This window comes from Aythya marila (genome assembly GCF_965140915.1).
Source record: "Aythya marila genome assembly, chromosome: 6".
NCBI lineage: Eukaryota > Metazoa > Chordata > Aves > Anseriformes > Anatidae > Aythya > Aythya marila.
Window position 1 is genome coordinate 23,412,925 of NC_139047.1, and position 16,202 is coordinate 23,429,126.

The 16,202-nt window shown below is 50.0% G+C and overlaps 1 protein-coding gene across 2 annotated transcripts in view; it reads left to right on the plus strand.

Moving 5' to 3' along the window:
- The window catches only part of SLC12A8 (solute carrier family 12 member 8), a 53,106-nt gene continuing 36,904 nt past the window's right edge, over positions 1-16,202 (plus strand). For both annotated transcript variants that reach the window (XM_082763050.1, XM_082763051.1), the window contains exons 1-5: positions 1-63; positions 3,712-3,932; positions 4,804-4,950; positions 8,206-8,397; positions 11,967-12,198. In XM_082763050.1, the coding sequence (XP_082619176.1) occupies positions 3,864-3,932; positions 4,804-4,950; positions 8,206-8,397; positions 11,967-12,198 (640 nt within the window). In that variant the 5' untranslated portion in view covers positions 1-63; positions 3,712-3,863. The remainder of the gene's footprint in view (positions 64-3,711; positions 3,933-4,803; positions 4,951-8,205; positions 8,398-11,966; positions 12,199-16,202) is intronic.

A 16,202-nucleotide genomic window follows, 5' to 3' on the forward strand; every position in this document is an offset into this window, starting at 1 on the left:
GGCCCCCAGCGGGGAGGCGCCGCCGGGCAGCGCCGGGCCGGGGGCAGCGGAGCGGCACCGCCAGTGAGTGGGGGACGGGGAAAAAAAAAGGCGGGGGGGACAGAAAGGGTAAAAAAGTCCTCGTAAAGGGTCCATAAAGAGCTAGAGGAGGCAAAAAAGGCAAAAGAAGGAAGGAAGGGAAAAGGAAAAACAGAGGGCAAAAGAAGGCAAGAGGGCAAAAAAAAAAAAGGGGGGGGGGGGGGCAAAAGAAGGCAAAAAGGAGTTAAAAAGGGCAAAAGGGAAAAAAAGGAGCTAAAAAGCAAAAAAAAAAAAAAGTGCAAAAGAAGAAAAAAACAAACTAAAGCAGCAAAACAGCAAAAAAAAAAAAAAAAAAAAAAAAAGGTAAAAAAGAGGGCCAAAATAAAAGGGCAAAAGAAGGTAAAAAAGAGCTAAAACAGAAAAAGAAAAAAAAAAGGTAAAAAAGAGGGGCAAAATAAAAGGTCAAAAGAAGACAAAAAGAAAAAAAAAAGAGCTAAAACAGAAAAAAAAAAAAAAGGTAAAAAAAGAGGGGCAAAGAGGAAAAGAAGGGCAATGAGGAAAAGGGAGAGAGGAAGAAGAAATAGTGACGGGGGGGAGGGAGAGGGGGAGGAAGGCAGAGCCGGCCAGGTGAGAGGTTCTGGCTGGGCTGGTGGCTTCAGGTGGCTCAGTGCCCGGCACCACCACTGCGGGGTTGTGGCAGGGACATGCTGGCACCCCTGGCACTGCTGGCACCCGAGGCACTTCTGGCACTGCTGTCACCGCTGGCACTGCCACCGCCTCGGTGCAGCCCCAGTGTGCTGACCGTGCCACGGAGGTAGCACTGCTCTGGTGAGCCCAGGCTTGCTTTTTGCCTCTCATGTTCCACACGTTATTTGTGCTGAATATATGTGAAAAAAATAAAAGAGCCGGGTAATTGTTGTGGCTGTTACGGTAAATGAGTAACAGGGAGGGCGAGGGCAGGGCGAGCACTGCTATGTGTGGTGTTACATTCGTGGTGCTGGCGGCTGCTTCGTTTCCCTTTAATCCATCCCTTCCTCAGGGTCCCCTAAATCAGGTGTTTTTAAGAACTTGACCAGGAGAGGAGTGGAGGGGATTTAAGAAACCCGAAGTGCTGCCCGGTCCTTTGGTGGAGCGAGGCCTTGGAAGTGCCTCTTCTGGCAGCAACAGAGCGGGACCACACGCAGTCATGTTTGTAAAACCAGCCCTCTGTTGGAGAGCTCGGAGCTCTGAGACGCCTTTAATGGGACTATTAATAAAACATCGCTGCTTTGATAAGGTGCGAAGGCCACAGAAAATTCATCTGCAGGAATATGCTTTTGTAATTAAGCAGGGAAGCGTCTTGGTAAAAGGAGACGAGGCTTTTCACCGCCCCACAAGGGGGTTTCTAATGTGCTAGCTTGAAATGTGTTGGAAAGATTAAAACAAGCATTCTCGCTTAATTTATAGACTGGTTAGTGTCTTTGGCAGAAACCTGAGGAAAAGTAGTATCAATTAACTTTGGGATTAGATGCTCGCTTATATTAGAGGAAAGCAACGGCTGTTTGGTGGTTTTGGCAGACTCGCCTGTATAGCTCAAAACTGAGCTTCCGCCCAGTCAGCGACGCAGATAGATAATGCCGCCACAAAATATGTGTGTTTTGCAGTCACTTAGAAACCATGGTGTGCTCATGGTGAGAGGAAGGCTCCTGCCTGGAGGATTCCCACTTCCAAAGCCTGAGTTTTCATGGACGTGCGCCCGACATCGCGTGCCGGGTCCTGGCGCGCTCCTTCAGCAATGTTTGCTTCGGTTACCTTTAGTCTAAATGGATGTGTACAGCTGTGCGTGTAAACAGTCGCCGAATTAAATAATAGGCGAGGGGAAGGTATTAGGAGGCTTGAAACGCTACTGAGGAGCAATGCTGGAGAGGCAATTTCCTGTAATTGCGGAGGAGAAAGTGCTTGTGGCAACGCCGCCGGGAGCGTGTTGAAGCGGAAAGAGCACCGGGAGCTGTGTGCGGGGTGAGGGAGCGGAATAGGAGAGAGCTTGTAACACTGAGGAAAAGGAAGGAAATCCTCAGATGTGGGGCTTTAAATATCTAAGAGGGTAATGTTTCCTACAAGGTCAGCTCCAGGGATGAAACCCATGGATCTCCTTGCTGCGTCGCTCAAATTTTGGCCCCGTAATACTGGTGCATCCAACTTCCCTGTGCTGTCGTACACAGGATGTGCTTCCAGCTGTCCCTACCTGCTGCAAAGGGATGGGGCCAGCCACTTGTGGGCTCCCTTAGCGGAATGTGTCAAGAGACCAAGATCAAGAGAAGGCTGCCTGTAGCCTTCCTCACCTCCATGCATACAGCTGGAACTGCTGCAAAAGACAGGAGCTTGTGTGACCACAGGGAATCCTTTACTGAATAAAATTGCTGGCTTGGAAGGGCTGCACTGGGGAATCTTAGGAGAATGTGTCTATTCAGTTGTAATTGTGGTTCATGTTGCGTGTTTTCTTCCTCAGAAAAAAAACAGAAACGCCTCCCATGCTGCCCATTGTGCCTGGTCCTACAGGAGACTTGCGGCCACCTGAAGGAGCAGTGGTGGTTATTGATTTCACAGGGTCATGGAGGCAGGGTGGTGAAAGCTCTGATAAAAGCTGCGATTCACACCCTGCTGCCAAAATCCTGACGGACCTAAAGTGATTTTCACTCTGATTCTCTGTGTCTCTGTCCCTGTGAAACAGGAGCAGCACATTTCTGTCGTTTGCCTTGTCTCGTTAGCTTGTGAGTGTGACAAGTCAGAGATTTCTGCACTGTGCCTGTGGTAAAGCGGGTACATTGGTGTGGGTGATCATGTTTGGTTCTTGTAAACCTGTGAACTCAGCTGGCCAGGAGCTGAATCAGCCCTGGGAGAGTGGAGGAGGCAAGTGGGCTACGCTCCCCAGGTGCTGTGTAGCTGTGCTGAGAAGTGGCAATTGGGGGGATGTGGCCACTGCAGGGCCACCTGGGGAAGGTTAAGGCTTGTGGTCAGCTGGAGGGAGGGGTATAAAAGCAGCTCTCTGTAATTAGGAGCATAGAAAACAGACTGACAAAGAGAAGAATGAGGGATGTCAAGGTAGAGAAGTGCTTGTGCTAGCTTTTTCCCTTCTGTTAAGTGGTGTTAAGTTATCCTTGAGAGAAAACCTGATGCTACCCTTCTGGGAACACAGAAGGTGTTGAATTAAGGCTGGCCCTCTGGTGGAGCCTGCCTCTGGCAGCTACAGATTTGAAGCCAGGCCACTGCAGACAAGAAGGGTGTACCTGCAGGGGTGGGTATGACCACGGTTAAGGCAGTGTAATCATTAGCGGTGCTGGGAAGTAAATACTTCACGTGTCTCGTGTCATAAGAGTGCAGGAGCGTGGAATAAAATTATCAGGTGCCAGAATTAAAAGCAGTGAAAGGAAATACTTTTCCCAGGCAGCGCATAACGAAGCTCTGGAGCTCATGCTGCAGGATGCTGAGGGTGCCAGGAGTATGAGCAGGCTCAGCAAAGCCCGTCAAGGGCCATTAAGTGTCAGGCTGCTGATACTGCCCCTGCCATGGGTGGGAGTGCCGCTGAGGGAGCACTGCTCTCTGCTGTGCTGTTCAGTGTCGGCTGCCAGCCTCTGTTGGCTCTGGGTTACAGCCTTGTGCCTCTGCGGGCTCAGAAAGCAGCACCGGTGTCTTCTGTCTTTCCTTCTTCCACAGCGAGTGCAACAAAACCATGATTCTCCCACAACGGGGGACCCAGCACTGCAGGGGTCTGAGGGAGGAGAAGAGCTGACCTGCTCGGGTCGGTCCTGCCCGCCGTGAGGGCCACAGCTGTGCCTGGGGCAGGCAGAGGAGACACGAGGGGTGCCATGTCCAGCCTGCGTGCTGCCAGAAGCGAGGGCTATGTGCAGGAGCTGTTCCATGAGGAGGCACAGCAGGTATGTCGGAGATCCGTTTCCCTTCACAGCCCGGGTTTCCGTCTCTGGTGGTCTGCTCCTGTTGCCCTCGGTGGCATTTTAACAGGACTGAGCAGAGCTGCCCCCCATTCTACTACCTAAACCTGAGGTGCTCCCTTTAGAAAGTCCAGCTTTTCACAGGCAAAGAGCAGCAGCAGGTTTTGGTCTGTAGAAAGGGTGTGAAATAATGTCCTGCCCAGGCAGCAGGGGCAGGATGAGGGCAGCTGCAATGGGAAAAGCTGCAGTTCCCTAGAGTTTTAGCTCTTGGCTCCAGCAGCTCTTAAATTCACAGGTGCCCTGAGTACCAGAGTCCTGTGTCTCCTCTCAAAATGCAGTATCCTCATCCCCAGCTCTTTTGGAGATGGCTGTATGTGATGGGGAAGCCTTCTTAACTTACTCTTCCAGTCCAAGTCTGTCCAGCCTGCTTTGTCATCTCCTCTGAGACACTTCTCCAGTGCAGAGAGGACCCCGCTCATCTTGGTGGGGACAGAAAGAGAGGCATGACATAAGACATGGCAATAAATAGCTGCAGTCCCTGTAAAGAACCCCTCAAATGACATTTTTTTGTTCATGTAACATCATGGACCAGGTTAATTTGCTGAGGCTGAGTAGGATTCTGTTGCTGCTTATCCTACAATAATATTAATTCAGTGTTGAAGGGAGCCCTCTCTTCTATGGCCCAGTGATCCCAACAGCTCTGCAGCCCCTTGATCTTGGAGAACTCAGCAAAGTCATGTTTTGGCACCTGTTGGTGGCCACCCCTGTTGCAATAATGCTGGTCGGCTGTTGCACCACTTCTGCAGCCTGCCCATAGAGCATGAGAGGTAAAACTGAAGGCTTTGCTTTCCTCTAGGTATCTCAAACGCAGACCAGGCCCTGGTGGAAGATTCAGCTGTTTGTGTGGGAGCCGGTGCTTTTTGGAACGTGGGACGGCGTCTTCACCTCCTGCATGATCAACATTTTTGGAGTGGTTCTTTTCCTGAGGACGGGATGGCTCGTGGTGAGTGCTGATTTGGTTGAATGTGTGACTAGGTAATCTCCTCCTCGCCACTTGTCTCCATCACCACCCTTTCTGGTTCTGTAATGCTTGTAGGTACTTTCTTGGTTCAGTCCTCTGGTTATTGCTTAGCTTTTCAGGAGGTTCTACTAAAATCGGAAGCTTAAGAGGTTTCTTCAAGCGTTCCTATTTTAGCTTTCAGAAAAGAAAAAACAGCACATCAACCAACCTGGAAAATAAACAGGAACACCCTTGCCTTGCACTGTTGAGGCAAAATAACCACTTTACCTGAAAAATGTAGTTAGAGCTACTCTGCTGTCTTCCCAGTGCCACCAAAGGGGGTTTCTTCCAAACACATCTGTATTGTTTGGAGTCCCCATTGTGTCTGGAATGGAGAGTCCTCAGTCAGGTGAAATTGTCATCCCTGCCAAAGGGACTTGCACTTGGGGATCCAGAGCAGTATCTCACTCAGGGTCAGTGCTCGTCTCTGCTCTCTTGCAGTGCGATGCAGGACTCTTCCTGATACAATATGTTGTACTGTCCCTTAAAACTTCCCCTCAATAAAAGGCAAGCATCTCCAGGGAATGGTGGAATCTGAGCTTCAGGCAGAATTTGCGTCACAGGGACAAGTTCATGTCACAGGCACGGTGGCCATCTTCCAAAAGGAGCAGGAAGCAACTTGCACTCTATATTGGAAATTGCTTCACTGAGGGCCAGAAAACCAAAGGGAATATCGGGACCCACACTGAAGGAAGAGCCGTAGAAACTCTGCAGGACAACTGAGATGAAATAGGGCTGCTCCCTTGTTGATGGCAGGGTGCAAACTGCATCCCACAAATCCCCCAGTGGGTTCAGATCAGAGGGCAGAGTGCTACTGCGTGTTGTGCTTGCTTGCTTTGTCTTTGCTAGCAGAAGCATGGCTTGCAAATTTTGAGGAGAACCGCGGTCTGTTCTGGTGAAGAAGTCAGGATGATTTTCCTAGCTCCCTCTTCCTCTTGATCTGATTTCCTCCATGTCTCCTCTGAAAGCGAGTTAACTGCTGGAACAAGCACAAATAAAAATAAAGTAAGTAAATAAAAGAAAAAATGTAACAGCTGGAAGCTAGCATGACAGGGAAGGGAGGAGAAGTCAGGGCTGGCAGAGTTCACGTGGCAGAGCACGGTCAGATGTTGATCCATGCGCAGTCAGGCTTTTGCTATGAATTTCCAGAGGTAAAGGTTGCGATTGCAGGGGACCCTAACCTTACAGGCGTGTTCAGCACTCACTGCCTTGCTACACTACTCTATCGTGCTCCATCTTAACACCTTCCAGCATGCATGCATAAATAAGCGTTGCTGTTTAATTTGGACTTTTTTTTTCCCTACTTTCTCGGCTTGCTGTTGTTGCTGCGAGACAACTCCATCCTTCCTCCCTGCTGGTGATCTGCAAGGATCTGTAAGGATCTCTCCTGGTCCCGGCGTTAACCCATTCTTCTGCAGAAACCACTAGCATTAACTAGCTGCCACGTAGCCTGGTGTGTCCAGCAGGTTCTGGGAAAGCCCAAGGCCACGTGTATGTTTGCATGAGTGCATTTTTTTTTTTTTAACTGAAGCGTGTCTTATTTATTAACCATTTTAACCTGAGGGTAAGCGGGCAAGCTGCGGAAGAAAAAGAACAATTGTTCTTTTAAAAAGGAGTGTCAGATCCTAGTGGACTGTGGTGCTGACCCAGCCAGCAGCTGCATTTATGACAAACCTTGGCTCTGTTCCCTACTGACCAGATAAAGCCCTGTCAAAGGCAGCGGGACACTGAACCAAAATAGGATTTTATGATGATAGCAACATCCTGGATATGTTTCTGTTGTTTCACAAAAAGCAGAAAAGAGGAAAGGAAGGGAGAAAAAAAAAAAAAAAAAAAGGATCTGGGATTTCAACCAACCCCAAAGCTGAGAAGCAGCCTTTTAGTGCTGGTAATAAACAAACCCGTATCAAGGCTAGCGTGACCTCAGAAACTGCTGGAGTGGGAGGAGAGGGAGCGAGGTTGGAAAGGAGCGATGGGGACACGGCCTGTAATACGAGTCAAGGCAGAGGAGAGGAAGCCAGACGTTAACGAACCGCTGGGCACTGGAAGAGATTTCTGACAATGAGTTGGAGTCAACCGTGCACTGGACTAAGCGATTTGCCAGAAGGGAAGGTGGGCTGGAGCACGAAGAAAAACTTTTGACCCTGGAAAATAAATTACAGCCGTGTGAGAGAGAGGAGCGGAGGGTCCTGAGCGCAGAAGAGGCGCTTGAATGCTTTTGGAGGCACCCAGCACCTTCCCTTTGGTCCTGCAGAAGGCAGCCTTCCACTCTTCTTGGAAAATCCATGCCCAGATAGCAAACAGAGTGCCCCGAAGCAGGGGTTTGTGCTGGCCCCTGTGAGACCCGCACCTGGCATTGCTCAGAGGCTTTTGCTCCTCGCCCTGCAGCAGCTCCTCCCTGGCGCTTCCTCTGCCTGGAGCAGGAAGGAAATTTTTGTCAGCAGGGCGAAATCCTCCGCACAAAACTATGTGCGAGTAAATTGAGAGCGAGAACCACCTGCTACTTTGCATATATTGTGCAGATAAGGCCCAGCGTGAGGCAGTTTATGACTGTATTATTTATCTTCCACGCAGTGTTTCCTTTGGGGTTTTGTTCTTTGTTATCTCATCGTTTGGGAGGATTAGAGCTTTCAAAGGTAAATGTTCTGATAAATTAAAATGCTGGCTTGATGCTTTTAATAAATCAGTTGTCACAGATCCCAAATGTTCAGTTTTGAAACTGTTTTTGCTTTTTTTTTCTGAAAGCTTTTTAAAAAACAAAACAAAACATTTCATTCTAAAACATGATAAAACATGGCAATAGGCAGTGACCTCCCTGTGGTCATTGAGTCATTGTTTGACATCATTCTCTCTGAACCAGAGGACAAAATCAGTGATTCATGCAGGAGTCCAGTGATGGAGCAGGACCTTATCACGCAAAGGTCTGTCTGGCCACACAACGAGGCAGGTCTTCTGCAAAAGGGTATTAATGGGAGTTTCAGATTTGGCAATCAGTTACATTAATTAGATAATTAGGGTGGCAGTGTGTTGTTTTTGTTTTTTAACCTGTAGTGACTCCATAGTCATTGATCACAAGGAACTAGAAGCAGATGGGTCTTTTTTTTTTTTTTTTTTTTTTTTGTCTCAATCGATCTGTGTTGTGTGAGTTGGGATTTTTTAATTGTTGTTTTGTGTCTTTTTTTGTTTGTTTCATTGCAGGGAAACACTGGAGTTGTGATGGGCATGTTTCTGGTGTCCTTTGTGGTCCTGGTTGCCCTGGTGACAGTCTTATCTGGAATTGGGGTTTGCGAGAGGTGCAGCATTGGAAGTGGAGGCGTCTACTCCATGATTTCTACTGTCCTCGGAGGTCAAGTTGGGGGGACCATTGGCTTCCTTTATATTTTTGGCCAGGTAAATAAGAAAAAAAAATATAAAAACTTTGCAATGTTTCTAAATATGCCCATAAGAGCAGGCCTGTGCATGGCAATCCACCACCTGGCACGGTCAAAATGGAGGAGCTGGGTGTCTCAGCAGGTGAACTGTGCAGGACATCCCTTCTGATCCCGAATTACCCCAGGTGCCAAGACAACTCCTCGCTGGCTTAATGAAACTGAAGAGGGAGAGGCCAGGGTGGCCACCTAAAGCAGAATGAGCAGTCTGGGCTACCATGTTGGCCTCAGCACACTCACCGTGTGCTTGGGGGGAGCACTTGGACCAGGTGAGCCTTGGCTGCTTCCCTGCGGGAGCCAAAGAGAGCAGAAATGGAGCTGGTATGGGAGGGGAGCTGGGCAGAGGTGAGGACCACAGCTAAGTGACTTCTTGAGATCAGGAGTCACAACTTTCTCTGTTCTCTGAAGGGCCCCAAGCAGCAAGTGGTGAAGCGCTGAAATGCAAGTGCAGTAAACATAAGGAATGGAAAGTAATCTCTTAAATCTGTAGTAACTTAACCCCCTCCCCCCCATAAAGATGTTATGAACAGTCTAAAATGTGGTGAGCCGGGAAGAATTTTTATTGAGGTTTGTTTTTAAACGACTGGCTTGCAGCAATCTCTGAAAACCCTTAAAAAACACAACCCAAAAATAATCCCCTCTTCTCCTTTCACTCCAGATTAAAAGCAAGTGTCCATAAAATACAAATTGAATGCAGTTACAAGCCAAGATATGGAAATGGGCCACACATGAGAATCCTTCCTGTAATATTTTCCACTCTCGCTCTCCGAGCGGACCCTGTCTGGGAAAGCAATCAGGTTGCAGCCTGTCCCCAGGGTCGTAAAAGCTGGGCTCTGGCAGCCCCAGCCCGTAGCAAGGCATCCAGCACGCATGGGGGGCTGTGGGGTGGGAATTGGCAGCTCACAGAGAAACTCTTTGCGTGCTCCTGAAAGCTGATGTTTCCTTTCTCTCTGGCTGTACTCAGCAGACTTTCTGCCCGATGTGCTTTGCACCAGTTCTGAGCTGCATCCCCACTGCAAGCTGTGTAGGGAGTGCTGTAGTCAGTCAGAAATGGGGCAGTAACTGGCCATGTGCTGCTGATGCCCTCAGTCATGAGGAATTGCTCAGCATCCTGCTGCAATTCTGCCTGCTGGGGCTGCCTCAGCCAAGCCAAGCTGGGACGCAGCTTGGGGTCCTCTTGCGGTGCTCCAGAGGAGAGGTTTAATCGAATCCAGCACACCTATACCAGGTGTACAGAAACCAATGTGTGCTTGGTCACAGTGGCCCTGACTGCAGGGTTGGGGTTTGGTGCTTTTCTCTGCAGTCTCCTTGTCTGGAGTGGCTCACAGTGAGAACTGTTTGTGCAAGGAAACGTTTTCTAGCCTTAAAACCGCTTCGTGCTAAAAGCTAAGATGAGGCAGCACTTGTCTGGGTGTGGAAAACCCACTATGTTCTTCACCCAGCAAAATGTGTGGCTTGCAAATGCAAGCTGATTGCTGCAAGCGTTCAGTGTAGAAGTTCACTTCTGATTTCAAGATGGGTAGTTCAAACCCTGAGAAAGAAGCCTTTCTTGCTGGGGTGATGGTCACTGCTGTGCAAGGTGCAGGGGGGGCTTTGCAGCACCCAACCACCTGGTCTGCTGATGATGCTCATGTTTTATCAAGGGAAAGGCTTCAAGAACATTTGTCATGTTGAGGCTATCACAAGTTCTCTCCTGGCCTACTTCCTTCCAAGTGTCCTCCTAACAAGGAGAAGTGGTACATTGCAGTTGATGTCAGGGAAGTAAAGCAATCTTGTTTAACTCCTTCAAAAAATGGTGTTGGTCAGAAATGGGAGTGCAACCATCCTGCTTGCTGCCTGTGGTGCTTTTCTTCATGTGAGATGCAGCCACCGCACCTTGTTTTAATACATTTATTTGAGTTAGAATCTGTTTGTTTTTTTTTTTGTTTTTTTTTTTATGGTTTTGTCTCTACTTCAAATCTGAAGTGCAGTGTTTGTGTGCCCCCTTGGAGCTGTGTGGGCTCACGGTTCAACCTCAGCCAGATCAGGAGAGAGCCTGTTTTGAGAAGTGAGTGTGTGGGTAGTACATGTGTTGTCCTCTTAGTGGTGGTGTATAGGCTGTGCCAAACACAAGTAAAGAAGAGAAAATCCACTTATTTGGGGACTATAGAATGAGCCTAAACAAACAGATTTTTATGTATTGGTGCTCAAGCAAGGCATTCACTTTGCAGGTCCTGAGATATCTTTGGTGGAGATGTTTATGGTGGGGCTATCAGCAAGAAAAAGACTCTTTCAGGGTGTAGTTCACCTGATCTGTGCTAGGTCTGTTCTGCTAGAACTGTCGCATAAATCTGGTTTCTCCAAGAAGTACAGCTATTGCAGGCATTGAAATCATGAGGCTTAAATGTATTCTGTGGAGACTAGCTCACTTTCACACTCGAAAAACCAGCGTATATAGGCCGATCTAATCACTTTCCTGGACAATTAACTTTCTTGTCTAGACTATCTGGATAATGACATTTATGAGAAGAAAAATAATAATGTTATGTCTTAACCGCTTGCAAGCATTTAAGCTGACATCAGAGTAAATGATTGGAACTAGTTTAGGACGTGTGTGCCCCCTGTTTTTTTTAATGAGATGTTTGCCTGTGGTGGAAATGAATCCTTCTGCAGCTTGGTGGTCCTGGAGGTGTCTGAGCCCAAACAGGTGAATCCCATGTGTGTTGTTTGCCTAGAACAGTGCATGAGCATGCACTGATCAGAAACTTTTTCCAGGTGCATGATGAAGCTCATCTCTTCCCTGTCACCTGGCTGCTGTCACCTAAGCAAAAGAGCAGGCTGTTGGGTTGGGAGGCTCAGGTCCCCGAAGGCATGATGCTCTTCCAAGGGAGGAATTACCCTGCCCTGCAGGGTGATCTGAGGCCTGAACCTGCAGCGGTTTTCCTGCACTGCAGCTGTCCTGTCCTGCAGCCTGCCAGCCACCCTGGGAAGGGTGCTCATCCTGCTCTGCAGCAAGACAAACAAAAGGCTTTCCCAAGTGCTCAGGGGGCACGGGATGCACAGTGTGCTCTCCTCAAGTGTGCAGGCTGCCTTCCAGTAGCAAGATGGGGAGCCAGTGAAACATCAGGCTTTGCATCCAAACCAAATACTGAGTTAAAAATAAACCTTAGGAGGCAGTGAAGGGGTAAGCATGCAGCCATTCTTCAGGCAGGTGTTTGACCAAGAGCCTTTCTTTGAGAGAAATAGGAGAAGGGAAGAAGCTTACAGAGCTTGACCCATCCTTTTCTTCCTTGGATATGTCAGGGGGGTTTCTCTTGGGAAGTTAATTGAGGGTAAATTTTAAAGCCAGTGGGAAGTTTCTGGTTGCTGCTGTGTTTACCCAAGCAGAACATGTGCTGCCTTCCCCACACTGCCCTGACAGCGGGCTCTGTTGTAGTAATAAGGTTCAATCCCTGTGGGTCAGAGTTGCCTTAAATATTGTCGTGTGACAACAAATGCCTGCCTGCTGTGGGCACTGCACCCACGGGATGCTCACAGACCGCTGTCCTTCAGTGTGTTGCAGGTGCCATGTACATCACGGGCTTTGCGGAGTCCATCGCGGATGTGCTGAGCCTCAGCAACATCTGGGCAGTGCGGGGCATTTCCCTGGCCGTCCTGCTGGGGCTGCTCGGCATCAACCTGGCAGGAGTGAAGTGGATCATCCGCCTCCAGCTCCTGCTGCTCTTGCTGCTGGCTGTCTCGACGCTGGACTTTGTCATCGGGTCCTTTTCGCACCTTGATCCAGGTAAAGCTGGGGGTCCTGAGCTTTGGGATCAGTGCACATTGGTTGTATATTTTTTTTTTTTTTCCATAGGAGTCTTCGTGAAGGTGTACATCCAGACAGAGGTAGAGCTTAGGGCTGCCAGATGTGGCTTTCCTGTGCTATGTTACCAAGTCTGTAAGAGACAACCCCTAATTTTGCAAGGAATAAGTTTTTCCAGAGCGTTGCCTGAAGATAAGTCATTAATTTGGCAACTAACCTTAGGAATCTAGCTTTTAACTTGTGCTTTTGTTATACTCCTATTGCCCTTGAAGGTTTTCTAGCAACTGAGAGCTGCTGCGCTTGTGATTGAGGTTTGTAACCTGCTTGCTGTTTGACTTTGCATTAAGTATTGTGCTGAGAAAAATGTACGATTACAGAATCGCAGAATGGCTGAGGTTGGAAGGGACCTCTGGAGGTTATCTGGTCCAACCCCCTGCTCATACAGGGCCACCTAGAGCAGGTTGCCCAGCACCGTGACTATTACAGATCCAACTTGTCATGGAGGAGATTTTCTCACTGGAGGTGTGTGGCATCCCTTAAGCCCTGGCATTGAGGTATGCGGTCAGTGCTGGCCCCAGGCTTCCCAGCTGAGGAAGCAGAATCTATTTGCTGCTCAGGACAGGGACAGGTGGGGTGGGGAAGGGAGTTGCTCGGGTTCCAAAGAGTTTCCCCCATTAACTTTCACCAGCCTGATGGCAGCCCACAGTGGGGTCTTCAGTGTGGGGCAGCTGGGCCTTGGCAAGGCAGAGGGATGGGGCTCCACGAGTCCCCTTTCCCTTCCCTGCATCCTCATCCTGAAAGGATGTGGGAAACCTGCTGCAAGGAGTTGAGGAGCACTGCAGCCAGCACTTCAGCAATCACTGAGTGCAATTAGCTGAGTAAACAGAAGGTGTCACCTTTTTCTTGGGTTCCCCTGCATCCGAAAGGATCTTAGGCAGGGGTTCAGGAACCTGATGAAGTAGCTGGAGGGGGAAGATCTCCAGTTGTGATGAGCTTGTTACAGCCAGAATTCAGCTGGAGGGGCTTAGATTCCAGCTGTGCACTGAGGAGACCTTTCATGTAGCCCCAGAGACCTTTCTGATAAGGGGCAGAAGGGGAATGCTCGGGGTGGGGGATGACAATGGGGAAGCAAAGGTGGGACCAGGAGGAGAGAGAGGAGTACATGCGTCAGCAGGAGGCACGGCCAAGCTGAGGTCAGTGTTAGCTGTCTTTGATTTCATCCACTGCTGACAGCTGAGCCATTTTCTTCTAACAGAAAATAGAGAAAGGAGCAGGAATGAGGTGGCTGAGCTGTGGTGGGTGGCAGAGGAGGGTGTGGGACCCAAGGGAGGGCCAGATCCTGCCCAGCTGCTCTGTGCCCACATGGCTGGGTCTGTGGCCTGACTGGGAAGAGCTGTACTGTCTTGTCTTATTTTTAGACAGCTTCTGTTTGAGGGAATGATCCCGAGCTCAGGCTGGATGCCCGGCACGGCGCTGCATTTCCCCAGCAGGCCTCTGAGTGGTGTGTCAGCACCGACGGTGAGCCCCAGCCTCCGCCAGCCTCATCCTCCCCGGCTGGCCAGGTTAGGGTCAGCCTCCTGCCTCTGTGTTGCACCCCTTGGCAAAACGCCTCTCCTGCCAGCACCCCACAAACGGCTGGGATGTGCTGGGGTCGGTACCCATCACACCGTCCCTCAGCGGCAGGCAGCGGGGTGCAGTGTATCCGAATGCTGCCCTGGGGGAGGCACTGGGAGCCATATGGCTCTGGGGACAGAAATTAGTTATCTTTGGCCTTCGGTGACAGCAAGAAGTCCTTTTGTTCATGGGCAGCATTTAGCTGCAGTCTTTCCCTCCTTGAGCACCTGTGATCGGTTGTCTGCAGGCTTCACACATGTACGGTTGCTTCAGGTCTGGTTAACTGGCTACAGCAGCAACTGTAAATGCAAGGGAAAGCATGAGACACATGCTAAAGGGGTAATTTTGGAGGAAGGACCTGTGAGCTGCAAAGGTTTGGGTTGCTTCCTTGTTTATGGCAGGTTTCCACAGTTCTGCTCGCAGCTTTGGGTCTCAGTTTCCCCACCTGCGCACTGGGCACACAGCAGCCCTCCCGCCGCTGCGCTGGGAGCATTTCCCCTCGCTCACAGCTCCAAGTGCTCGGTGAACACTGAAGACCCGTGCCTCTGCCAAGCAGTGATTGTTTGGATTGCAGGGATCTGCAGGAATGCCTGTCCATGCTGAAGGCCTGAAGCCCGTGCCTGTGTGTGGTTGCACTGGATGGGGGCCCCTTGCTCGTCTCCCCCGTTCCCCAATCTCACACCCCGGCACACACAACGTGGGATGTGGGCCAGGCACTCACTCCCTTCCTGTGGTTTGCCTTTATTTTTAGTCAGAGGACAGGCAGTATTTACACAAAAGGGGCTTCTCAGCAGGGCTTCCCGCTGCTATTTCTCCTTTCTCTCTCTCTCTTGCTGTGGCTTGTCCTGCAGCCAGGCCCGGGCAGTGCCGGTCCCTTCTCCAGATGCTGCCGTCCCATGCAGAGACTGCAGGGCTCGGCCTCCGAGGGGAGCTAGGAACCTCGAAAAGCTGCAGTGGAGGAGAAGCTGTAAAGAGCGAGGGCAGGAAAAACGAGTGTTTGTGTATTTTAGACGCAAGGGGGAAAACAAACAAAAGGGAAGAAGAAAGGTGAGGATCGCTGTCATTCTGAAGCAAACCTGCCTGCCCTACCTGAGCACTGTGACCACCAGGCTGCAGTGTCCCTGCTCCTGGCCCCAAGGACTTTGGCTTCTCTCTGCATGCTGGTGTGGTACCAAACCCTGCAGCCTCCTTTGGGTGCCATACCCGAGGCAGGAACTCTGGCCTGAAGCACCACGGAGCGTGATGCTGGGTGCCTGGTGAGCACAGGAGATGTCCTCCTGACCCATCTCCAGGGCAGGAGGTGGATGCTAGGGGTTTGGATATGACCCAAGGGCTCAGCCAGGGTGTGCTGGGGTGCTGCAGGTCAGGCTGCAGGCAGAGTGGGGTTGGACTGTCTGGTTCTGGAGTTGATCCTAAATCCCCACCTTGGACCCAGCCAGTGCTTCCCCCAGTGATGGGTCATAGTCCCATGCTGGGATCCCTGCGAAGGTCAGTGTTGAGGAGAGGGGCTCTTGTGCTAGCTAAAATCCAGGCTCCAGCCTCTCACCTTAAAACTCAGTCTTACCTCCAGAAATGGAGACCCCTGTGTTACCTTCCTGCCTCTCTTTCTTGCCAAACCTAATGCAGGTGAATTAAGATCAGCGCTCAGCTTCTTGGCCCACAGCTGGGACCTTGTGCTTGCTACGCTGCTGAATAACAGGTTCCAGGCAGAGCAGCAGTGCTGGGGTTTCTTGGCCTGTTTGTTTTAATTCTGTAGGTGCACACCTCAGAATCAGCCCGAGTCATTTCGGGGGAAGCAGTGAACATAAAAGAGAGGACACTGTCTGCGAGCAGCTCCTCAGAACAGCATGTGAAGCTTTTTGGCCTCTTCACGTACTGAACATTAGAGTCATGGAAAAAGAAGATAAGACTGCTGTTAATGCCCACACTTTTATTTTCCTAGCATATCTCTGCTAATTTTTGTGTAGGGTGACTCCCAAATACTCCCTTCAATTAGGCGCCTGCTTTCCTGTTTTGGCAGTTGCTCGCAGGTACCCCGCTAAAGCAAAGTGGCTGTGGGATTAAATCGGGCGGGGTGGGGTTATTTTGGGGGAGATCTGGTGTTAATTTGGTCCTGCTTTGTTTTGTTGGTGAGATGAAAGGAGTCGCAATACAAGGAAAAGTGCCCCAGCTACAGCCTCTTAAATGCCTGGAATGTTCCTGGGGAAAAAAAAAAAAAGGATTTTGTTGTGGCAGGGAGTTAAATAATGGGAAGGAGAGGATCTGGCTGAGGGACTGAGGCCTGGGCACTGCTTGGGCTGGGACCCCCATTCTGCAGCTCACTTAGGGTGAGCACAGAGCTGTCCAAGTGGGGCTGAGCCCCTCTCCTGGAA